The sequence below is a fragment of the Salmo salar genome, chromosome 05, assembly GCF_965601325.2.
Source record: "Salmo salar chromosome 05, fSalSal1, whole genome shotgun sequence".
Lineage (NCBI taxonomy): Eukaryota > Metazoa > Chordata > Actinopteri > Salmoniformes > Salmonidae > Salmo > Salmo salar.
This window is the reverse complement of record NC_138295.1, coordinates 41,767,021-41,793,965: the sequence shown is the minus strand read 5'-3', so window position 1 is coordinate 41,793,965 and position 26,945 is coordinate 41,767,021. Positions and strand designations below refer to the sequence as shown.

The 26,945-nt window shown below is 39.4% G+C and overlaps 2 protein-coding genes across 2 annotated transcripts in view; one reads left to right on the top strand and one right to left on the bottom strand.

Annotated features, from left to right (window-relative positions):
* The window catches only part of LOC106604930 (5-hydroxytryptamine receptor 4), a 162,207-nt gene that overhangs the window by 113,583 nt on the left and 21,679 nt on the right, over positions 1-26,945 (top strand). The window contains exon 7 of the mRNA XM_014200070.3: positions 8,739-8,790. Within this exon, the coding sequence (XP_014055545.1) occupies positions 8,739-8,742 (4 nt within the window). The 3' untranslated portion in view covers positions 8,743-8,790. The remainder of the gene's footprint in view (positions 1-8,738; positions 8,791-26,945) is intronic.
* Positions 1,870-3,849, bottom strand: LOC145879520 (zinc finger MYM-type protein 1-like). Its single transcript, XM_082975218.1, has 2 exons — positions 3,468-3,849; positions 1,870-3,366 (listed from the first exon to the last, which is right to left on the bottom strand). The coding sequence occupies exon 2, from the start codon at positions 3,057-3,059 to the stop codon at positions 2,058-2,060; it is 1,002 nt and encodes a 333-aa protein (XP_082831344.1). The 5' UTR covers positions 3,060-3,366; positions 3,468-3,849; the 3' UTR covers positions 1,870-2,057.

Genomic DNA, 26,945 nt, shown 5'->3' with positions numbered 1-26,945 from the left:
ACCTGGAGGAAAATGGGGGAGGGTCATGCTTTTTCAATTTCAGTCAAAGGGAGGGTTTAGTATTTTTTAAATCTAGTCCAGGGGAGGGTCATGTAATTTGTAATTGATGAAATGTTAATATGTCTCAACGAGGGCTTTGTGTTGGAGCCTATTTCTTCCTATTTAATAATTAAGAGGTTTAGGCCTACCTGTTTGAGAGACAAAATTAGGCTATAGGCTGCTATATCCATAGATTTGTCGGTTAATTCCTCTACCCACCATGCATTCTGTGAAGGGCTCTGTGGTAGCCTACCTCTGTGAAGGGGCTGTTAAGTTAAAACCAAGACTCACCTTTTTATTAAAGCCAATTGCAAAAACCACAGGTCTCGTTAGCTTAAGATTTTGACGAAAGTAAAATGTGTCCGATTATATCAAGTGATCTATAACAGTGCTTTGGTCCGTGATGCTTTGCTAGAAACAAGCTGTAAAATCCCCTGGAAAGACATGACTCAGATGCAGATGGGAATATCATTTGTTTCGTTTCTTTGACATTCTACAGCCTAGCAGACAAAAAAAATGAAGTAATCTAATTCTATCACTATCAATTGCTTAAGCTATTCACTTTCTGTACAATAAAATATGTTTAAACCCAGACGGGGTTTAAGCTAAGGTAACATATGGAATTGGTCAGACTAAGGATCATTTGATTTGGAATTTTAGGACCCCTTTAGCTATAAAAAATATATATATATATTTACAAATTATTTGATCTAATATTGAATTTGTCCTTTACTGCTATAGCCCATAGAAACACATTTTAAAAAACACATTTATAAATGGAAAAAAAGACAGTCCAAAAATGTATGATAAGGAATAAGGTTTTGAAGTGTCTGTCCTATATCTAGGAGATATAAGAAAGCTCATAAAATATTTTAGATTTTTTGAAGTATTTAACCCCGTATTTTTGTAGGCACAAAACTACTGTACCTTTATACTTCCATTCATGTGTATGGGTTACCTTCAGACGAGTCCCGTGACACTTGTGGGAGTCGTAGAGCAAATCGCCATTGTGTTCGTGAGAGTCTCCCCTTTCCACAGTGGGGTCATAATAGTTTGTTGCACAAACGGTTTGGACGCTACAGACAGACGTTGGCACGTCAACGTTACCAGGGGCGAAAATCTGACATCAACTTTGGAGGGGACAATTACATTAAATTTTCTCAAGAGCAATTCTTGAGGGGGACACCAAAAGTAGTGCTGTAACACATAGCCTACGTTGTAATATGTTAAATGTATATTGAGGAACCATACTTACTACTACTGGATAATTGATAGGTACAGTAGTTAACAGAAGGGTTGTCCCAACTTGTTCAAATGTTTAAATCATCATAATACTACTACTAATAATAGTTATAGCAGTGTTCCTTATCAGTCCAGTATGTCTGCAGGTATTTGTATTTACAACCAGCAATACCAAGAAAAGCCAGTAGGTGGCAATGGTACTGTACACTGTATGGGTGCAGTTTTCGTAAATACAATGAACATGGTGTGATCTCGTCTAAAATAATCTCCATTGAGTAACATCACAAAGTTGTTCTCCGTATTGAATTGACCTTTTAATTTTACTTTTCTGATACATTTATAAAGTCATTAAATATGTGCCACTGGCCTGAGTCTACTACAATAGCTTTACAAGAACAAAAAGCTAAAAATAAGTACAGTTCTAAAAGCAAAATAACTACTTCAATGAATAACCCAAATAAATCAACCAAAATATCCTTCAGTCTGTGTCTCAACTCTTCAAACAGCAGCTATGGACAAGTATGTCACACAAAGTATGACATTTTAAATAAAATAACATGAAATAAATAATTAGTAAGTGTACTGTCATGTATTAAAGCCTCCTGAGGACCTCTGCTGCCTCTCCACTGCTGCTACAGGGGTATTTGTTGTGAAAGAGAGGGATCTGCACTGAAAGAGAATCTATGTTTAGCTCTGGGTACTGATCTAGAGACTCATCCAACTCCCCCGTGAGAAGCGCTCTTTCCAACTTTTGCAGGACGTTTAGACTGTCCTGGTCAGAACGGTCGCCAAACTGAACCTCCACACCATCCAACACAAAAAAATTCTGCCCTATAGTGATCCACTGCTTTGCCAGCAAATCGTCTTGAGTGTGTCTCAATGGATTCAATAGAGTCAATCAATGTTGTTGCTTTCTCATACAGTGCAAGGTAGCTTTCGTCATTTCTCTTGCCCCTAAGAGATGACCGCACACACTCGACTGCAGCCTGCATACCAGAGACAGTCTGAGTTTTCTTCTGCAGTGAAATGTTTAGACATTCAAGCTCTCCAAGAACAGCAGAGGCAAGTGTGAGGGCCAACACAGTCTTGCCTTTGCTGAAGTGCTCGAATAAGCCACTGGCGGTTGAAGCTGTCTTGGATGCAGTTGTTGCCATCTCCTCTAGGCTGCTTAGTACCCGCTCATACTGCCCTAGCACAGCTCTAATAGCAGTATTCCGCACAGTCCACCTCGTTGGACATAGGGGTTTCAGGGTGGTCAGATTTGTATCTTTGGACGTGGCAATTGATTCAAACATGCTCTTAAACTTTCCTGACTGGCCATAGAGGACACCTAACTGATGGACCCAAGAAAGGGAATCCCGGATCAGTGGGGAGGCTGTGCAGCCAGCCTGTGTAATCAGATTACACAGTGTGCTCCACAATGCACATAGAGGGCTAATGGCTGCTGCCTCCTCACAATTGCCTGTGCACCTGTGTATTTTCCTGCCATGTTTAGAGTCACCATCGTAGCTCTGCCCACGTAAGCCAGACATGGGCAAATTGAGCCTCAACAACACATCAGTTGCCACTTTCGCAATGCCCTCGCCTGTTGTCTCCGACACCCTGTATAGCCCAATAAACTCCTTGTGAGGGACAAGGTCATGGTCAACATAACGCAGGCAGACACTCTCCTGTTCAGCACCAGAGACATCTTGAGTACCATCAACAATTACTGAAAATTGTACAATCGGAAGAGACCTAATCTCAGCTGCAATGCCTTGAATGACTGTATTGGCCATGATGTTCAGAATTTCATTCTGTACTCCTAACTACCGGTACCCAAAACTACACAATTAATCAAAACAGCAATACCATTGCCTTAAACAAATCTTAGTTCAGTCACCAGTTTAAGTTGAGAGTGGGGGTATCTATGGCATTTTCCAATTATGTCCCTATTTTACAAGATAACAAAAAAATTAGAACCTTTCATAATGTTGCCAAACAAAGACTCAACAAACTTACCTGAGACTCCCTGTCTCTGCCAGTCTGTCCCTGCATATCTGTCCCCAACTCTGCTGTCTGTGTGCCATCTGTTGCCTGCTCTGCCTAATGACATCAATGTGAAACATTTCTATTAGCATTTCACTTCTTTCTTATGAACATTTTATCAACTAGTCTTTGAGATATTAGGCTACTAGGGTTCTTACTTTGCGTTTTGGTGTACTGAAAAATACTCTGATGTCCGTCTTTTTTCTTTTTTCTGCCATTTTTCTACCTGGCTGGCTACACACACACACAGTGTGTAGGTTATTTACAGTAGGAGATGGGCTTCTATCATCTTATCTTCTATCATTCTATATGGACTTCGATCTAAAAGGTAGCTAGCAAATGTGAAACGGATTAAAATGACAAGAGTTGACAGCTGTATGAGTTCACCATTTACACAACATATGCTGCAACCTTTTGTAATTTTAATAGTTTGTTTCATATTGGCTGGCTTCCAACAATAGCTGAATTTGCAAAGCTAGTGAGCGCCAATTCCGTTTCAGTGGTGTTTGCTATAATCTTTGTTACCCGAGTTAAATAAAGTTGAAAATAAAATAAATAAAAGTTCCCTTGCGACAATTTAGCTTTTGCAACGAGACCATTAAATATATTTAAGACCATTGTCTTAAAATTAGAACCTGTTCAGTTTGGATTTCAGTTTATCGCTAACCTTATCACAGGGACTTTGAAGCACTAACTTACATCATCTGCATGCTGATTTCGGAATAAATTGACGATAGCAAAGATTCCATCTTTGACGAGGCCACATAAATGGAATAGGTACTAGCTAGCTTAATAGTTAATATTTGCGCGCTACCTCTGCATATTCAGCTAGTGTGTGTGCGCGATTGACTGGCTAACCTCACGTCAGTTACGTTCATTGAGTGCCTTTCAGACAGTAGATACGACCTCTCTGTTACGGAGCAAGCTAAGGAACTGGCAGTGGATCAAACCATTGTGAGGCAAAGGGTGGGGGTGTCGCAATCTTTTGAAACTTAAAAACGCGCTATTAAGTGTCTATAATCAGCACAATTGCTTTCATTGCGTATTATTAATATTATTTAAATTACATAGTTATGTTTCAGTGATATATTGGGGGGGACAAATCATATTTTTCCCAGGATGGGGGGGTCGTGTCCCCCCCGTCCCCCCCGGGATTTCCGCCCCTGAACGTTACCGATTTCAGACGAGTCCTGTGACACTTGCGGGGGTCCTAGAGCAAAACGGACAACACCATCGGGTTTTTGAGAGTCTCCCATTTCCATAGTGGTTATATTAGTTTCAGACGCTACAGATGTTTTCGTGAGAAGACCAATTTTTGCGATGTCTCACTGTCTGACAAACACTTTTGTAGCTAGGCCACCTTCCACCTCAGATGCAGAAGGCCAGAAAGTATTCATACCCCATGACTTATTACATATTTTGTGGTTACTTATATTTTTTTCTAACCCATCTACACATAATACCCCAAAATGTCAAAGTGAAAACATGTTTTTAGACATTTTTGCAAATAATAAATAAATAATATAAAAAATATGAATTTACATAAGTATTCACTCCCCTGAGTCAATACATGTTAGAATAACCTTTTGCTGTAATCAAAGCTGTGTGTCTTTCCAAACCTGGATTATACAATATTTGCACAATTTATTATTTTTAGAATTCTTCATTGCTAGATAACCATTTTCAAGTCTATTTAATATATTTTAATATTTTTTCCCCCATATATTTTCAAGCAGATTTAAGTCAAAACTGTAACTCAGACACTCAGGAACATTCTCTGTCTTCGTGGTAAGCAACTCCAGTGTAGATTTGGCCTTGTATTTTAAGTTATTGTCCTGCTGAAAGTTGCATTCATCATGCATTCATGGAAAGCAGACTGAACCAGGTTTTCCTATAGGATTTTGATTTTGACTGTGCTTAGCTCCATTCCGTTTCTTTTTTATCCTGAAATACTCCCCAGTTCTTAACAATTACAGGCATACCCAAAACAAGATCCAGCCACCGCTATGCTTGAAAATATGGAGAGTGGTACTCAGTAATGTGTTGTATTGGATTTGCCCCAAACATAACACTTTGTATTCAGGACAAACTTTCGTGCCATGTTGGAAACAGGATTTATGTTTTGGATTATATTTATTCTCTACAGGCTTCCTTCTTTTTACTCTTAGGTTAGTATTGTGGAGTAACTACAATGTTGTTAATCCATCCTCAGTTTTCTCCTATCACAGCCATTAAACTCTATAACTATTTTAAAGTCAACATTGACCTCATGGTGAAATCCCTGAGCGCTTTCCCTACTCTCCGGCAACTGAGTTAAAGGACGCCTGTATCTTTGATGTAACTGGGTGTATTGATACACCATCCAAGTGTAATTAATAACTTCAACATGCTCAAAGGGATTTTCAATATCTGCTTTTTAAATGCCCTTCTTTGCGAGGCGTTGGAAAATCTACCTGGTCTTTGTGGTTGAATCTGTGTTTGAAATTCACTGCTTGACTGAGGGACCTTACAGATAATTGTATGAGTGTGGTACAGAGATGAGGTAGTCATAAAAAAAATGTGTTAAACTACTATTGCACACAGAGTTAGTCCATGCAACTAATTATGTGACTTGTTAGGCACAGTTTTTACTCCTGAACTTATTTAGGCTTGCCATAACACAGCGGTTGGATACTTATTGACTCAAGACATTTCAGCTTTTCATTTTTAATTAATTTGTAAAAAATTCTAAAAACATAATTCCACTTTGACATTATTGGGTATTGTGTATAACACACAATTTCAATTTAATCAATTTTCAATTCAGGCTGTAACATAACCAAATGTTGAAAAAGGCAAGGGGTGTGAATACTTTCTGAAGGTACTGTAGGCGGATGCGGTGGATTGGTTTTATCTCTAGCTTAAACTGACAGATTTTGATGTGGATTTTTGTATTATGTTAATAGACTCTTAAATTAAAGCATACATTTTTCTGTGTCGGTAGACCTTCTCTGTCTGGGGTGGAAAGGTAGGCCTAACTTTTGAATGTACCATGCTCAGATTCCTAATGACGTTTCAGATATAATTATTTGCAAACAGGGACAGTTTCGTTGCAAACAAGATAGGTATTGGAGAAATATGATAAGATGAACATATAGTCCTATCTCTCTGTCCATTTTTAGGCTGTAATATCTGTAATTTGTGTGGTAATTTGTGTGTAAAATCAAACTTGGGCTAATTAGGCTACCTAGACTTTTATATCTCAAATTATTAACTGGAGTTAACCAATACACACAATAGCTGACATAGACTGTGAGTTAGTTTATTATTAGGCCTATAGTTGCACAAGATGCAAACCTGCATAGAGCAAGCTCAGCCCTGTGAGTTTTATTGTCCAATCATGTTGCTTTCTCTGTGTCTGTGTGTCTGTGTGTCTGTGTATATGAAACCGATCGACCATGTGACCTGATTGGGAACACTCTGGTCCCATCATAGCCCATATTAAACCTTTTTACAACAGAATCAGATTAATGACGTCATACCGTATAAGGTCCGGAGTTTTACCTGGTTACGTTACCAGATCAGGAAAAACTACGGGCCCAGATCATTTTTGGGGGCCACTCCACTCTGGGACTTGTGGTTCCACTTTTGTACCTTTCACTGCATTTTTGATAACAAAATCTGAAAATACTCCGGATAAATTCAGCAACGTGATAACAATATTCCTGGAAAATGTGGGGTAGGTGTAACATAAGACAAAACATTTAAAAGGGTTTGAGTGAGAGGACTAACTGGTGTTTTCAAGTGGCCACACACCTCTCCAAAGTGTGCACAGTTCCTAAGTCATTTCAATGCACTTTTATGACTCAAAGAAGTGTCTTTAACTATAAGGTGTTTTTTTTTTTTTGCTCTCCTATCTGTGCCGTTGAGAAACTAGAGCAAGCACACTTGTAGTTGTTTTGTTTGGAACACAACCCTGCCACAATTACTGTTTACACAATCCGAAAACGGTCCTTTCTAAATTGCAATCTGGGTCAGGTGGGCATCATTTGAAAGCGTGTTCTATTGCCGACATGGCTAGCTAAGCTATAAAATATGACATTGGTGTTAGGCTTTCACAATGCAATTCAGGGAAACGGATAGTAATTTTGGTGCGCATAGAAAGGAGTCATGAGCGCGTTCAGGTACGTGTGCCACAGCGAATTGTCTTCACATTAGACAAACAGGCTCATTCTGTTCAGAACAACCCAGGGTTTGACACCATGTCACCTCGTAACTGTACATCAAACATAGTGATCATAAACGTTGACGCTGTATATGACATGAGTTTGATGATATGGGTATGTGAAGTGCACGTTTGGAAGCACGGGTGTTTGGCTTGCTTGAATGACTTCAAAGTGGTATTTATTATAATCCTCAACATCTCACCTTTCAAAATAGAAAGAGTCTTCTTAATTTACAGTATTTCCTTCACTCAGACAACAAAAATGTTCTAAAGTTGCCCAATTAGAGAGAGGGATGGGGGGGAAACTTCTTGTCGCGTGAGGTGCTCAAGTTCATTACGGCAGTAAGTCTAAACCCATACAGTGTTGTGAAGTGCAGAGCAAGAGGTCTGACTTCATTTATAGCAAGTTACTGTACAGCCACTGCGTTCCAATTTAGCCGATTTTTCTGTACCCAAATCTGCCATTTTCAACCTTTATACGTGTACGAGTGTAAAGGGCTACCTCAAGTGTGTAAGATTGTGTGTTTTTGTATGAAGTTATTTCAGAAAACTTGGTTATGGGTACATGTATGTTAATGTACCATTCAAGTAGATATTGAATTTCTAAGTTAAGTGTTTAATGTTTTATAATGCAAAGATATATTTTACCAACTTGGGGGCCTCAGTAAAGAGTGCTATTGTTGAAGGTGATGACAGCCTGTCCGTACTAACAGACCTTAATTGAAAGCATATACATTTTTAGTTTAACAACATTCTCCTTCGCCACCGGAGTCTGTTCTGTAAACAGAACATGTTGAAAGTATCTCCAGATTGAAAAATATAAATGACCATGAAATAATCTACACAATGCCCTCGCAAAAAAATCTTTGTCTTCTGCTTGGAAACTCTGGGTGAACATACATTCTGGAACTGATTTCAAATGGTGGATAATTAGTGTAATAGCACTAATTACCACTCCTAATGGGAAGAAAGGTCATATTGTTGGTCAAGTTTGGTATTTTGTTCTAGATGATTACCTCTGGTACTGTATGCAGTAAAATGGAATAGAACAGCATGAGTGAGCACAGCACAGTCTGCAATTATATGTACTCAACTGAAGGTCAGCGGTAGAAAAATAAACCTATCAAAAAAGATTACATGACTAAGTGATGAATTCCAAATGGGAACAAACTAATGAAATGAAAAATTAACACATTAACTCATAATTACCTTCTGTCTTTTGCAGGTAATCGGGTCGTTCCACCAATTCGATGCCTTTTGAGAAGTGTAACTTGGAAGTACGTAACTTTTGATTTCACCTAATTTTTACATTGTCATAAAGAGCACATGTTTTACTTCATAAAAAAAATGAATTTTGCCATCTTAAGAGGTTAAATAAAAAATGGTACTATAGTAAATGCCTATTAAGTGCCAAATAAAGTAACATGCTTTACCGTAACATGGTTGACCGAAATAGGGTTGACGATTCCATCTTAAATCAACCATAAATCCCCTCGTGACAGGGGGAATGGAAGCTTGTTGTGTGCAATAGGGACTGGCAATTGAATGCAACTTCACAAAAAAATATGAAATTTATAAAACATTTCTAGCCTGTCAATCTATGGGTAACAGGGTTGACCTGTTATGCTCAACCCACAAAGTTTTCCACCACAAAACACCAGGCCAAAAATGGCCAAAAAGACTAGAACCAGCTCACACAATTTTACACTATGATTAGACTATCATATGTTTTTTTTTTTTTTTTTTTTTTTTTTTTAAGGAATAGTTTCACCATTTTAAAATGAGAGTTCAGTTGACGTATAGTAACAGAGTTCAGCTTAAAATTAGGGACAGACATAATTGAACACTAATCAAATGAAATAAATAATCTTCAGAAATTAATTTGGTCAAGCACCAAAATAACTAGGGCTTTACAATAATGTTGAATCTTTGAAATGTTTTTGATTAAGTGGGTTGAAATCTCCCTAGAAGTAGGGTTGCAAAATTCCAGAAACTCTGATTCCGGGGACCCTCCAACTGGGATTTTGGGCAAAACCAGGGAATTTATTGAAAGCCTTATTTATCATTATTGCATGGAAACTATTCTTAAATACTACTTAATTTAGAATATTTGTACACATAGAAAAAGTGTGATTTATCAAACAATCCTACGAGCGTCATACGCACACCGGTAGGAGATAACCATTGATAAAAATATTAATTGTTTTCAGCCGTAGTGCTCATGCGCTACCTTGGCTACTAGCAGTGGTTGAAAAAGTACCCAATTTTCATACTTGAGTAAAAGTAAAGATACCCTAATAGAAAATTCACACAGTAAAATACTACTTCAGTAAAAGTAAAAAAGTATTTGGTTTTAAATATACTTAAGTATCAAAAGTAAATGTAATTGCTCAAATATACTTAAGTATCAAAAGTAAAAGTATAAATCACATCAAATTCCTTATATTAAGCAAACCAGATGGTACGATTTACTTGTTTTTTTAATTTACGGATTGCTAGCAGCACACTCCAACACTCAGACATAATTTACAAACTAAGCAATTGTGTTTATTAAGTCTGCCAGATCAGAGACATTAGGGATGACCAGGGATGTTCTCTTGATAAGTGCATGAATTGGACCATTTTCTTGCCCTGCTAAGCATTCAAAATGTAATGAGTACTTCTGTGTGTCAGGGAAAATGTATAGGGTAAAAAGTACATGATTTTCTTTAAGAATGTAGTGGAGTAAAGTTGTCAAATATAATTAGGCAAGTAAAGAACAGATACCCCAAAAGGCTACTTAAGTAGTACTTTCAAGTATTTCTACTTAATCTTAAGGATCTCTACAGATTGGTGTCCCACCCATGGAACGGTTGAGCAAACGTAGGCTAATGCGATTAGCATGAGCTTGTAAGTAACAAGAACATTTCCCAGGACATAGACATATCTGATATTGGCAGAAAGCTTAAATTCTTGTTAATCTAACTGCACTGTCCAATTTACAGTAGCTATTACAGTGAAATAATACCATACTATTGTTTGAGGAGAGTGCACAGTTTTGAACTTGAAAAGTTATTAATAAACCAATTAGGCACATTTGGGCAGTCTTGACACAACATTTTGAACAGAAATGCAATGGTTCATTGGATCATTCTAAAACTTTGCACATACTCTGCTGCCATCTAGTGGCCAATAATAGGCTGGAATAATACATTATGGCCTTTTTCTTGCATTACAAAGATGATGGTACAAAAAAAAATTGTTGTTTTTATCTTTGTATTATCTTTTACCAGATCTAATGTGTTATATTCTCCTACATTCCTTTCTCATTTCCACAAACGTCAAAGTGTTTCCTTTCAAATGGTATCAAGAATATGCATATCCTTGCTTCAGGGCCTGAGCTAGAGGCAGTTAGATTTGGGGATGTCATTTTTTTTTTTAAAGGGGTAGATTCTTAATTAAGTACTTTACACCACTGGCTACTAGCATTTCGAAGCGCCCCTATTTAACCATATATGCTCAAAATCATATCTTTAAAGCCTGTGGGGAATATACAATTCCATACCATGAAATTCTACATAAAATGTTTACGGGACTGAAATAGAGAAACTAGTGTCAGAAATTGAGTACAACCAAAAGGTTTTATTTGGCTCAGTCAATTGTGGTTTGACCAGTAAAAATAAAAAACATAGCTACTGTCGTGACGTTGTATTAGTTAATGTGACGACTGTTGCTCATCGAATGATTAAAGGTTTCTAATTGCGTGATTAAATGAATCAAGCGATTATTAACTCATTAACCTGGGGCACCATGGGAAAATTTGTTTTATTGAGTTTCTATTTCCCAAATGAACTCAAAGAACATCAGAATATCGATTTTACAACAGACGCTAATTAATCCATTTCCTCTACAATCTCATTCTGAACGTCGCATAATCCGGGAATCTGCACGGACCCGGGTCCCACCAATGAGTTCGTACCACACCAATCTTAGTTGATTATTTATTTACTAGAAAGCTAAAATGATGATAAAAGATACACATACACAAAACACAGTCTAGGCTATTGATTAGAACTTAGTATAACGGGCCAACACACTATGGCGCGTGTTACCCAAAATGGGGATTTAAAAGAGAGAGAAAAAGAGAAAGTATACGAGAGAAATATACATTTGGGTGCATTTGTCAGCTATGCTTATTTTAACCCTAGCCTTGCTCCGAACTGCCGCTCTTATGGGTCAGAATATAATGATGTAATTACGTGTTGGAGATCTCCGATGGGAAGCGCCGCGTGGGTCGTTTAGGCTTCTCAATGACACACTTCTCCGGCGCAACTCTCTGGTTGTCCTCACGATGTCAGTGTCCTTTTTGGCTTAGTGGTCTGTTTCCTCGCCCTTGCTCTGGAAGGGGTCTTCTGAGGACAGACAGCTCTGTAGCTCAGAGCTCACAGCGTAGGAATGAAACAGTGTAGATACCACGATTCGATGGAGACTAGGTGGTTCGGCTTGAATTCACCCGCTTAGACACAGCTACTCATCCGTAGCTTGGGTAGAAAAAATATTTAATTGTCTTCAACCTCGTTTTGGGTTCGTTGACTTTTTAGACCTCGGCTGCAGCTTTGGGTCACTTAGTCTGATATGTTACTTCTTAACTCACATGTCTTATACCCTCGGGTCAGAAGTGGGCACAACCGCCTTTAGGGCAATTCTCTGGGCGTACCAAGTTAAGAGGCAAGGTCTAGATTTTACTCAAATCCAAATTTAGGCAACTAACTTCACATTTCATCTTTACCAAAAAATTCTCTTTGATTTGGACATTTTCCACACAACGTACAATGTATAAACATCAGGCATATACTAGGAAAACTCTTAAAGTTACAATGTTTTCGTAATAACGTCATCTATTAACCTTTAATAACAAAACAAAAATGACATACATTTTCATATTCCATCTATCGTCATGACCACCATTGTGGCTGACGGAAACCATTGTTCCAAAGTCGCTTTATTGCATGTTTAATGTTCTGAGGCTGGTTCTCCATAGTGAGAGGACAAAGGAATTTTGTCTGTGGCCCAAGATTTACCATGGGCGTAAGGGGTCATAAAACCCCCACATCTTCATACCCCTAGATCTCTCCTCCTCTGTTGGGGGTGAGAGATAATCTGTAGGGTTGTGGTCTCCTGTAACCTGACCTGATCAGGACAGTAATGACACTCCAAAGACAGGACCATTAGGACATTTGAAGTTGTTTTAGCAATGGCAAATATCCTTCAAATGAGTAGGCAACACGCACCAATATGCCATCCATCCTCAACAGGTCCATCATATAGGCGTACAGGCCAACATTGCTGTTCTGCAAAATGAACGAGTCGCGCGTTCCACCTGGCCACCACATTCAGCAGTGTTTTTTGCACATCACATAACCTATCACCTGCACAATAAGAGTTTTCTCTTTACATAGTTGAACTCGTTTTGGGATGGTGCTTTTATGGCGATGTGGGTGCTGTCTGTTGCTCTGTTCGTATTTGGGAACCCATTGACGACAAATAATTCCTTCTTGACTTCAACCTGTTGTGTGATGGTGTATGGAAATTGTATGTCACAGTTCGTTTTGCTGATGATTGCATCCAAAACATTGGCCCATCGAGGGATGTGAGATACTGATCGGCAAGCTCCCACTGAAAAGTGCCCAAAGCCCCAAGGGTGGATAGCACTTTGATGTGTATCGGAATGGTATGTGTTTACCTTTCTAAAGTAGGTCTTAAATTCTCATAAAGATCCTATAAGATTGGTTTGCAAAAAAAGTCCCACCTGTGTCTAAAATGTGCTCTCTGCGAAATGCAGCTTGTGCCAAATCTTCCAACAGAGCAAGATAAGCCATCTCTCATTCGATTTCCCATTATCTCAGTCTTTTATAGTATTTCTAAAATGGTTTTCCTTTCACACGTGCCTCTAATTTCACAGATTACTGTACTTTATATGGATTATTATCATAACAAATGCATTGATGTGGTCAAATTATATGTAGCCTATCATGATATGCAAGAATTCACAATGGAAATACAATTAAATCAAAAAATTATTTAATTATGACTCACAATTTCATACATTTTCAACATATATTTTCCCGATTCTAAGCTTGACAAGCAGTTCCCATATTCTACCACTCGGCACTGTGCGTACAATTGTGTGGTTAGATTTACGCACACTCTCAAGCAAATGTTCATATTGATAAATCTCACACTTTGCGTGGAAAGGATCCCACACATGGTTTACATACAGATTTGTGCCTACGCATGATTGATAAATGAGGCCCCTGGAATTTTGCAACTGTACCTAGAAGTGGACACAGGGTTGGGGACATGTCAAAATGCAGAATTTTGGCTCTTTATTTAGCAAGCCCTTTATTCATATAAAAAAAATCTGTTTCATTGAATTCTACAGTATATTTGTCTATATTAAAGGTCACTTCATTTAATATATCAGGCTTTTAAAATTCAATATTGGTGCACAATTTCTACTTAAAATATCAAAGGGATGCAACACACTCTTTTTACAGAATGACCCAATTATGCAGAGTAAATTGGAGTAGTTATGAGTAAATGAGAGAAAAAGTTAAGTATCTGACAGCAATAAATGCCAATGGTCTAATTTTTCATGACCTGTTCAAGAGTCATCAGTTTCTCTCTTCTGGGATGCATGGGGTTAAACACTGGTTGGTGTGATCCTCACAGGAGCTGACATGTACCCAGATGCAGGGGTCAGATTCTTATCTACCACAGAATGAACGGGGCACATCTCTCCTCCTAGTCGTCCTTCTCTCTCAGCATGCTCCAACCTCACCTGACTCCTAACCACAAGATCACACAGCTTCCTTTAGTTCTGGAAGTGCATCAGCAGTCACGCCTGATGCACTTCCAGTCAATTGTATGTAAACAAATCGGGAAATGCAGGGATGTGAAGCCTTGACCCTCAGAGTGGTGGAGACAGGCGTACGCCTTTTTGACTCCTGAGTAAAAGCAGATGAAATCGCACCCGCCCACACGGTTATTCAGCTGACCCATTGTGTTAACCCCAATCCAAAATCTACAGGAACATTACAAGCATATTACATTTCTGACAATAAAATCATACATCATACATGTTACAAAATGCGTTGTATTGTAAGAAATCAATTGTTCAGTATAAAATGCTGATATCTGCAATCTGATAATGTGCAATGTGCATCATAGGCTGTTATGGTTTAAATGGGAAAATACAGAACCCTAAAGCCATTGATAGTATCAGACTGTTTTATGTGATATATTGTTATTTTATTACTGCCCAAGCACAACTAATAACATTCATAATATTTTCTTCAGAGTCTACTGAGCCTTTAACTTACCACGTCCTCACCTCGTAGGCCTAGTAGTCGTGTTATTCTCCGAGGAGCCATATTTCTAAGTTATGTCAAGTGAGTGTGGAGACAGAGGCCAGGCCAGACAGTCATCCTGTCTGAGGCGCTAGCAGCCACTGTTTGTGTTGGTTCACGCTCCCTGGCTCCCCTCAGTGTGCCATAAATGACATCTATTATGATTTACATTTTAAGTTAAGCTTTGACTTAATAAGGAAACTCAATCATTTTATGACGTTTTGCTACTTACAATTTCCACCATTACAATATTACAAAATCCACTTCAAAAGGGAGCTGTCGGAGGGATTTTGTGATTGTGTAAACTTATTAGACATTCATCACAGGGACAGCTCTTGAGAGATGAAAATGTTACTTTTTTCACACATTAAAAGACTGTTTCAAAGATGTACTCAGTTGCCCTTGCCTCTCAGTATTGACCCCTATGCATACTTCAACGCTCTAAGGATGTAGGTACATCATTTTTGTTAAAAAAATATATCCAATCTGCCCACGTTTAGGCTATTATAAATATATAAAACCGAAAGGGTTGCTGTTTTTCAGACCTGGAGCAAAGGTTTTGTTGCATTATTCAGTCTACACTCCCACAAGGTGTCTTACCTCGAACAAGGCCTCGTCTTTGACCTGCTCCTTTATTTATATGTGTGAGGTAGAAGAGCGGTTTTTGCGTGATTGTGGTAGAAACTAATCCTTGGCCAAAGTGAGAGTAGGTAGCACATGTGAAGAGGAGGTAAACCACACCGCACCATGGTGCCACATCTTGAACCAACAGCAGTTTTTTGCATCAGCTCCAGGGCTAATAGGGAAGATGTATGGGGCAATTGAGAGAGCAGAGCCAGCAAAGCCCAGTCTGGGCCTACATCTAGCTTCCCTACAATCTACACTGCTACAGCAATGAAAGCTCACCCCTGAGCTTAGCGTTACTCTGGCAGGGGGAGTGTGTAGTGATGCTAAGAAAACATGTACAGTCTCACAGACGCGGGCGCTGCTAGTGAGCACCGGGTGGCATTGCAGATCAGTTTCACTGTGGTGGGGTTTTAAACCCACTCTGTTTAGAATGATCAAATGCCCTTGCGCTCCTCTCATATTGAATACCAAGCAGTCTATCAAATAACATAGACATATTTTCAACAGATATTTGATCTACTGTTTTCCCCAATGTACTGTAAGCTATGGTATATTGGATATAATATATCTCTGGGTTAGAAGTCCCTACCAGATGCAGTGTAAACCCCCCCCCCCCCCCCCCCGCCCCCCCACCAGCCTCAATTTCACAGATTGCTTAACAGCTCAATCAGGTAGCACATACGACACTTAGCAGCATATTGTATGCAATTTGTAATACACTTCCTATACTTACTCAGTCTGCATCTGGATGATTGGTTCTGGTGGAATGGCTTTGAAACAATGCCACATATATGTGTGTATGTGTCAGGTCTGGACCAGACAGTGTCTGGACAGCGTGGAGAGTCTGTCTGTTTTGTTTTGTTTTGTCTGCAGAAAATAAACAGCGGTAAATACCTTGACAGGATTATGACATTGTCAACTAGCACCAGAATCGCATAGAAAGACATTACATTATGATCACAAACTACACTACATGTTTTCTGATTTAGTAAAGGTATTTATGGGCTAAAGGTAATGTTTAAAGCAACTGGATTTCTGAGTGCGATTTCTGCATCAAGAGTTATAATTAACCTAATTTCTCCTTACCATAACATCAATCAATACTGAACGTTTGTAAGTTTATCCAAGGACCTTCGTCAATTACCATATCATGATTGAGGAACATCAACCAATGTATGTAAGGTTATGAGGACTCAGCCATGTTCCTGACTGGGAAAGGCTCATATCGAAAGAGGTCATGCTCGTAATATTCTTTAGACCGTAGGCTCTATTCTAACAAACCTAACTCAATTGTAAATCTAAGGGCTGGTGGTAGCGCTATAGGTCCGGGGGTGTGTCAAAAATATGATTGCTATTTAAACAGATGGAATTAAGAGCACAATAGCTGGCGGTGGCAGGAAAGGGCTGGATTTTGATTAATAAACAAGTTGTAGGTGTGACAAGGTCTTGACCACTCACTGGCTAATCAAGGCCTTCCATGGCTTAATACTGCATGTGTTCGTCTCAAGTTCTGTAGGTTAATAACGGTCTTTGCATTGTCATCAACTCCAATTTGGCTGGGACCATGGAATATTCTCATCCTAGTCCATTGTAGATTCTCATCCTAGTCCATTATTAAATAGCATAGGCTACAGTGACGTGTGATAGCAAGAGTAAAAATAAACATCCAGTTTAGCTGGGACCAGTAGTAGTAGTAGTCAACATTCTTGTAATTGGTTTTAACGAGTAGCAGGTTAGCGTTTTTCATCATGAATCTTGTTCTGGAGGCAGCTCTACAGAGTGATCATTAATTGGTGCACAGCCATAAAGTCATTAAATCTGATTTTAAACCTAACCCTAACCGTAACCCTAAACTTTACCACACAGCTAACCCTAGTGCCTAACCTTAAATTAAGACCAAAAATCAAATATTTGTTTTCATGAATTTTTACAATATAGCCAATTTTGACTCTACTGCTGGCCTATCCAAGAGAAAATCGCTCAGTTATTCCTCCAGGACAAGACTCATGACAATAAACATCAACATGCCAACAAGTATAGACCTTTACGCATTGCACTTATCCTCAAATAAAAAATACTAGGCTCCCGTAAATTGTATTATTATGTTTGAGGCACGTTCTCAATAAGCAAGACTTAGCCGAGGCATACCGTTGATATTGCGTTATAGAACTATATATTTTTTATATGTTTAGATGAGCTCGTCTTTGGTAACCGGCCAAGAGGCAGTCTTTGAAAATGGGGATGGATACAAGCCGAATGCAATATGCACTGCAGGACCTATGTGAACTGTGAATAATGCAAAAGCATGAAGGCAAAAGCCTCACAAGTAGAGCATTTAGAAACCTTTCATGGATAGGCTACTTGGCTAATGGATGGTCAGGATAAGAAAGACACCAGATGCATTGCTGTTGAACCAGCTTTTGGTAGAGTATGGTAAGGGTAGCCTACTAAGGACTTGATTTTTTTTATCAAATGAAACAATGCTGCTACATACAAGGTTTACAGGCACAAAAAACCCATCTCTTGTTCCATGTGCATATGGGCACTGCATTGCACGTCAAGACTGGTTAGGCTGCGCTTCCATTGTCAAAATCCACGCCATAACCAACCGCGACACTGCTAAATGCCCGCACAGACTGTACGATTGTAGCCGTCTTATGCCACGATTTTGTCGTCCCAGACAAAATGTCCAGGTCGTAAAACGATTGTCGGACATCTTCACTCGTTCAGTGTGACAGGGTCTCGGTCTGACTATTTAAATACCACTATGTGCGGTCGTAGGCTCTGACAAACTTCTGTCAGTTTCCGAAATGTTGAGCCTTTATCGTGTAGTGTGGCTGGTGTTAGTTTCAAGTTTTAATGTCACATGCACAAGTACGGTGAAATGTCTTTCTTGCAAAATCAAAACCCAACAATCCAATAATCAATAACAATGTATTACTAGCAAAAACACACGAGAAATAAGAATAGGAAATATGAAATACACTGAGTAAGTAAGCATACTATATACAGGAAATATTAAGAATATTAAGAAACTCAGTTCCAATACCATATTTACATGTAAGTATAAGATAGACAGAGTAGCAGCAGCTTGCATGTTAGTGGGTGCAGTGGTGGAAAAAGTACCCAATTGTCATACTCGAGTAAAAGTAAAGATACCTTCATAGAAAATTACTGTGAAAGTTATCCAGTAAAATACTACTTGAGTAGAAGTATCAAAAGTAAATGTAATTGCTAAAATATTCTTAAGTATCAAAAGTACAAGTATAAAACATTTCAAATTCCTTATATTAAGCAAAGCAGACGGCCACGTTTTGTAGTTTTTTTATTTATTTACAGATAGCCAGGGCCACACTCCAACACTCAGACATAATTTACAAACGAAGCATGTATTTATTGAGTCCACCAGATCAGAGGCAGTAGGGATGACCAGGGATGTTCTCTTGATAAGTGTGTGAATTAGACCAGTAACAAGTAGGTGTGGGTGTCAGGGAAAATGTATGGAGTAAAAAGTACATCATTTTCTTTAGGAATGTAGTAAAGTAAAAGTTGTCAAAAATATAAATAGTAAACTACAGATACCCCAAAAAACGACTTTCTAGTACTTTAAAGTATTTTTACTTAAGTACGTCCATCCTGATTCTACCCGTCCCTTTGTGGTAGAGGAGCAGGGGTGGTCCTTTCACAGCGGAACGAAGGGGACAAGAAACTGCACCCATGTGCCTTTCTTTCCAAGCGGTTCTCACCAGTGGAACGTAACTACGATGTAGGCAACTGGGAGCTCTTGGCAGTTAAGTGGGCCCTTGATGGGTGGAGACACTGGTTGGAGAGGGCACCTTGTCCATTGCTGATCTGGACGGACCATAAGAACTTGGTCTCCATTTAAGAAGCCAAGAGGTTGTACGCTCGCCACGATCGGTGGGCTCTGTTGTTTAACATGTTCAACTTCACAGTAGCCTATTGTCCGGAATCCAAGAATCAGAAAGCAGACACCCAATCCCGCCAACACAATGTCTCTAACAAGGAGAGGGACTCCGAGCCCATCATCCCCAGCTCCCGCATTGTGGCCCCTGTGTTATGGAGTTTTGAGTCCACCGTCCGACAAGCCCAAACTCGAGAACCTGACCCCAGCGTGTCCCACTAACATGTTTATGTTCCGCGATCAGCCCGTTCCTGAGTACTATAATGGGGACACTCCTCTAAATTAACTGGCATCCAGGGGTTAATCAGATTCTGGAGTGCCTGAGACAGAAATTCTTGTGGCCCAACATGATTGAGGATGTGAGATCCTTCTTTACGGTTTGCTCCACTTGTGCCCAAAGATAGTCCTCACGACAGCGACCAGCTGGGTTGCTCCAACCTCTGCCCATCCCCAGCCGGCCCTGGTCCCACCTGTCCATAGACTTTATTACAGGGTTACCCCCATCCCAAGGGTTTATCACTATCCTAGGTGGTTGTCGATCGGTTTTCCAAGGCAGCCCATTTCATCGCCAAGATGCCCTCAGCGAAGTAGACCGCTGATCTCATGATTACACGTCTTTCGACTACACAGACTTCCCCAGGACATTGTCTCGGATCGTGGGCCCCAGTTCGTCGCACAGTATTGGAAAGCCTTCTACTCCCTGTTGGGGGTGTCGGGGAATCTCTCCTCGGGGTTCCACCCACAGTCGAATGGGCAAACGGAGAGGGCCAACCAGGAGCTCGAGAAGTTCCTCCGCTGTTTCGTCTCCACCCAGGCCAGTAACTGGAGCAAGCTCCTCGTCTGGGCAGAGGATGCTCACAACACACTGCCGAACTCGTCCACTGGACTGCCGCCATTCGAGTGTCAGTTTGAGTGCTGTCTTTTCCTGTGGACCTCACAACAGTGTTGTTATAGAGCACATAGGGAAACAGTCCATTGTTGGATTCTTTGTACTGTAGATTCAGTATCCTATCCACTCCTGCCTTTACCCAGCAGTGAGAGTTGAGTTGTTGTTGTGGTTTGCTGAAGAAGAATGGCACCAAACAAGTAGCCGAGCCCATAGTTAGCACCTGATAACCTTATTGATTAAGGCTATGTGTATACTGTGTACATTCACGTATTTGCTTTTACATGCCGAGCCCATAATGTACATCATTTGTGGTTTCTGTATGTGCTGCTAACCACACATATGACTTCTAGGTCAGAAATAAAGACAGAGCAGGTCTGACTCACCTGGTTTAAGGGTCTTTCGTTATCTGTCTTATTACTTCCGAGAGAGCCTTTTGCCATCTCAAACCTTCCTCTATATTGTTAGACACTGTAGATACTTTTTTATAGACTTACTTTTTCAACTACTTCTTTAATTTACTTTAATGTTGGTGTGCTGCATTTTCTCAATTTGTCCTTAATCCTTACGTCTATTGACGCAGCGTGAAGAAACATTATAACAAAAAAGTCAGAATCCGTCAGTTTAAGCTAGAGATATAATTTGTTTTGCATGGGCTAGGTTTCAATCCACCGCATCCACTCGACAGCCTTCTGCATCTGCAGTGGAAAGTGGCAGAGCTACAGCGTCGTTTGTCAGACCAGGAGGCATCCCAAAAACCAGTCTTCTTACGAAAATGTCTGTAGCGTCCGAACAGGTTGGCCTACTAACTAAAGATGAGACTCTCACTCTCACGATGGTGTTCTCCATTTGCTCTACGACCCCCACAAGCCCCACGGGACTCGTCTGATGTCGGTACTGCCGATGTGCCAACTTCTGTCTGTAGTGTCCAAACGGTTTGGGCTACAAAAAACTATGACTCCACTATGGAAAGGGGAGATTCTCACAAATGTTTTTCTCAGTTTTGCTCTACGACCCCCACAAGTGTCACAGGATTCATCTGAAGGTAATCTGGTACCGGTTGCTATTTATTTATTTTTTTATTAATTGTGTTTCTATGGGCAATAGTAGTAAAAGCCAAGTTCAATATTTTATCAAATAATTTATTTATCACATTTATTTTAGAAAACTGTGGATACCTACAGGGGTCTTAAAATTCAAAATTGAATAGCTAAATGATCCATGGTATGACCATCTTAAAACAATTCCATATGTTAGCTTAGTGACCTGCGTGCGGAGCTGTCTCCTAAAGTATCTGGCTGTATGTACACTAGCTGTGTGTTAGTAACTGCTGAATGAGTCACTTGGGTGTGGATTAACCAGATTTTTCCCCACTCTTTCTTTCTTTCTTTCTTTCTTTCTTTCTTTCTTTCTTTCTTTCTTTCTTTCTTTCTTTCTTTCTTTCTTTCTTTCTTTCTTTCTTTCTTTCTTTCTTTCTTTCTTTCTTTCTTTCTTTCTTTCTTTCTTTCTTTCTTTCTTTCTTTCTCTCTCTCTCTCTCTCTCTCACTCCCTCCCTCCCTTCCTCCCTCCGCTTTCTCTTCTTCTCGCCTCTCTCCCTCTGTCTGGACTTCTTCTGCCCCCTGCTCTTGCTACCATGTGCCTCCTCCTCCTCCTCCAGTGGCTGCTCCTCTGCCTCCAAACTCCTGCTCTGGTTCTGCAACACTAGGCCTGTTCCTGTCTAGTGCTGCTTGATAACCTCTCAAGTGAGTCTATTTCACACACCCATACTCCCTCAACCTTTTTGGTGTTCTCTGTCAATCTCTCTGACATGCTAGTTCAGGTTACATGCATGATGTGAAGAGTGTGTGATGATGTGGATCTATTTAATTTTCAATTGCATTGTTTTATGTTCAATTGTACAAAAATAAGAAATTATCGTTTTCTGTATTCTGTATTTTCTCTGTGTGTGCATGCATGTGCTCCTCTCCATGTCTTGAGAGAACTTGAAAGATCTCCCATTACCGGCCAGTCAGACAGATTGTCTGTTGAGCCTGTTGAGTAGCTGAATAGGCCTGACTGACCACTTGTTGCTAATCTCTTTTTGCTTGTTAATCTAATTCTGGCCTCTGATATAATCCAGTGGGCGCTATTTGCTTGATTAGATTGTAATATAAACTCTACAAGCAGTGTTGGGATTAGTTAATTAATATATTACTTATTACGTTCAACAAAAGTAACATATTACATTATGTTATATTACTTTTCGTTACTTTCATGAAAAAACCTCACATTTTTGGCTGTCGGAGGGAGGTAGCGAGGTGAGCCGCATACGCTGTACCATATATAGGCTACTTACTAACTCAGGTTTTGTCCTTTCATGTGGCGCTGCTTTCCTGTGCTAGTCTACAAGCGCTGCGGTATCATATGTGCTGTTTAATTAATTATTATTATATATTCTGTACAATCGAAAATCAAAATCTTTCTCTCATGCCACCAGTTCTGGTTAGACCGCACATACATGGACCAATGAAGATGTATAGAGCCCACAATTGCCAATAGACGATGAAGCCCTCTATGCGGGCTTTGCTATCACAGAAGTGATCAATGGCAAAGATAGAGGTGCGCCCTCTATCAATGATTATTATTTTATTTATTTATGTACAGATTAAAAAAATTAAAAAATAAACTTTTTAAAAAAATTTTCTCCCCAATTTCGTTATATCCAATTGGTAGTTACAGTCTTGTCTCATCGCTGCCACTCCCGTACGGACTTGGGAGAGGCAAAGGTCGAGAGCCATGCGTCCTCCGAAACACGACCACGCCAAGCCACACTGCTTCTTGACACACAACTCACTTATCCTGGAAGCCAGCTGCAACAATGTGTCGGAGGAAACACCGCACAGCTGGCGACCGAAGTCAGTATGCATACGCCCAGCCTGCCACAAGGAGGCTTCTTCGGGAGGCTTCCCTCTATGCACTCTTATGGACAGCAGCTGTTATGACATTTCCCCAAACACCTTTTCTCCATTCTCTCGAGAACTAAATGAGGAAACAAGTCGAGATCTGATCACGGAAACGCGCTCGGTAGAGATATGGGCTCACCTTGCAATCTGTACAGGTATTGTTGTTGGAAGAACAGAGCCCTGATGTACTGTCTTGTCGAAACTTACAATTATTTCTGCTTCTGGAATAAAATATTGTAGACAATCTGAAACAATGGTATAAATAGCCAAGACAAGAGTTATTGCACTGGCTCATTAAATGGCAGTCTTTACAGTCTCAGAATAAGAGATGATTGATGATGAAAGCCTATGCACAATACTGTTTTCTCATTATCAGTCAAGAAGCAGATCCCCAGAAAGACAGAACACCAGCCTTGAATAGCACACTAGAAAATAGATGTACATTAACATATAGTGCATATATAGTTATTCCATTTTTATTCCATTATACTGTATTGACAAGTGTTCTTGCATTGAATCCCTATAGATAACAAGCTGTGGGAGATGGAATACTAACACATTCTAAACCACCCGCTAGGAGCATTAAATACTGCAGAGCCCCTCAAATTCAAATCTGGTCCTCGAAGCCAATGCTTTTTTCATTGTTCCCCTCTAAGAAGAATGAATTAGACCTAATTATCAGTTAGAACAGAAAACCAGCAGGGTGATTATCATGAAACCGGGTTTAACCATGTCTGTAGATAATACAGTTACAAAACCATGATGCATCTTCAAAAATCTACTATCATTCTGAAGCGTAAGATCCATAGTTAATTGCACTGTGTATTATTGTAAATACGTTTAGCATTTTCTTTTGAAGTTTGGACATTTTCCCCCTTAATTCTCATTACCGAAATTTGTCCGGGTTCAATTTTATTTTACTTTACAAAAACCTAATTTATTTCAATAAAACACAAAGAATGTTGCTGTATTATGTCCAACATTAATAACAATGTTACACTAGTTGAAATTTACATTAAACATTAAATTACGGAAAATCATGTCTGTGGACATGTTTCTCATTACGTAGCACTTTTTCAAGTTCCTGTAAGAACTCCGATCAGTATTTAAATAGTTGTATTCACCCATGCATGATGCATAATCTAGAGGAGTAGCCCTTAGATGAGCACAAGTTAATTTATTTGCTTATATGCCATCAGAATGAGGTTCTTATTCTCAAACACCCCCTTTACCTTCTCATTACCGAAATGCCTAAAAAGCTGAAATTGGAAAATGTCGGAGAAACATTACATTAAAAACATGGAGGCATGAATGGGATTTAGTGATGTGGTCAATTGTTCAAATCAAATTTTATTGGTCAAATACACATATTTAGCAGATTTTATTGCGGGTGTAGCGAAATGCTTGTGTTCCTAGCTCCAACAGTGCAGTAGTATCTAACAATTCACAACAATACACACCAATCTAAAAGTAAAAGAATGGAATTAAGAAGTATATAAATATTAGGACGAGCAATGTCGGAGTGGCATTGACTAAAATACAGTAGAATACGGAATATACATATGAAATGTGTAAAGCAGTATGTAAACATTATTAAAGTAACTAGTGTTCCATTATTAAAGTGACCAGTGATTCCATGTCTATGTACATAGGGCAGCATAGGTACTGTTTGCTGACTCATAATGTCTGTCTCCTATTATTTGCTGATTGAGCTAAACACAAATGTATCATTACCACTTCATTTGCTGTTTTTTGGGGGGGTAATGAGAACCTTAATTTCGGTAATGATAATAAACTAATTGTAATGTATAGTCAATGGGTGTGCTGTGCTGGTGACTTTAATTTATTACTAGGACCACTCCTTACACCTATTGTATATATTTTTGGAAAACATCAGTTATTTGACTAGTAGGGTTTGTTAAGAAATATTTTGTGCATAAACCCCATTTAATTTAGTTAAAGCCACAATCTGTAGTTTGTGTTTCAGCAAGGAGCATCCCCGCCATTTAAATGAGTCAATCCTATGACGGCTCAGGCTCAGACCCAGATGCAGACACAGGAGGCGGATAGTACGAGTCTCAGAGTTTATTACGGTACAAGGGGCATACAATCGGTAGGTCAAGGCAGGCAAAGAGTCGTAATCCAAATCAAAGTCAGGCAGGAACAGAACGGCAGGCAGGATCAGGATCAAGCCAGGCAGAAAGGTCAGAACTGGGAAGACTAGGAAAAACAAAAACTAGAGCGCAGGAAACACGGGAACACGCTGGTAGGACTTGACGGGACAAGACGAACTGGCAACAGACAAACAGAAAACGCAGGTATAAATACATGAGGTAATGGGAGACACCTGGTGGGGGTTGGAGACAATCACAAGACAGGTGAAACAGATCAGGGTGTGACATATCCCTGATTTTCTGTTGTTTGATATCCCAAGACAGTTTTTGGTCCATATCTCACACATTTAGATACTTTATAGGCATATCATGTCATGCTTATCATGCCATTTTCCCATAGATGCCATTCAATCCAGAAATACATCTAAAATACCTTACATCCACACATTTCCACGTCCTAATACACTAATATTACCATGGATATTATAATTTTTTAAGTCAATTTGTTACACTCAAATTCACTTTTGACTTTTGAAAATTCATGCATGTAATTACAGGATATAACTACTCACCACCTTCCGTAGACACCTGAAACCCCACCTCTTTAAGGAATACCTGGGATAGGATAAAGTAATCCTTCTAACCCCCCCCCCCCCCCCCCAAAAAAAAAGATAGATGTACTATTGTAAAATGGTTGTTCCACTGGATATCATAAGGTGAATGCACCAATTTGTAAGTCGCTCTGGATAAGAGCGTCTGCTAAATGACGTAAATGTAATACTGAAATAAGCAGATTTTTTTTGTCAAGTGCATTAACATCAGTAATTATGCAAGTAATTTGGGATTAACAAATGACAGTTTGACGATGTGCTGGGTTACTGAATCTCTGATAGATCTCAGTACAGTTTTATAATGGAAAGTATGCAACACTCATTACCGAAATTGTCACACACTGATCAGGGGCGAAAATCTGATATCAACTTTGGAGGGGACAATTACATTAAATTTTCTCAAGAGCAATTCCTGAGGGGGACACCAAAAGTAGTGATGTAACACATAGCCTGCATTGTAATATGGTAAATGTATATTGAGGAACCAAAGAAATAAGGTGTTTGCCGTACTCCTAACTACCGGTACCCAAAACTACACAACTACTCACAACAGCAATACCATTGCCTTTAACAAATCTTAGGTCAGTCACCAGTTTAAGTTGAGAGTGGGGGTATCCATGGCATTTTCCAATTATGTTCCTATTTTACAAGTCCAAAAAATTGAGAACCTTTCATAATGTTGCCAAACAAAGACTCAACAAACTTACCTGAAACTCTGTCTCTGCCAGTCTGTCCCTGCATATCTGTCCCCAACTCTGCTGTCTGTGTGCCATCTGTTGCCTGCTCTGCCTAATGACATCATTGTGAAACATTTCCATTAGAATTTCATTTCTTTCTTATGAACATTTTATCAACTAGTCTTTGAGATATTAGGCTACTAGGGTTCTTACTTTGCGTTTTGGTGTACTGAAAAATACTCTGATGTCAGTCTTTTATTTTTCT

Excerpts from the sequence above, each read along its gene's own strand:
- LOC145879520 (XM_082975218.1), bottom strand. The coding sequence starts at position 3,059 with ATGGCCAATACAGTCATTCAAGGCATTGCAGCTGAGATTAGGTCTCTT.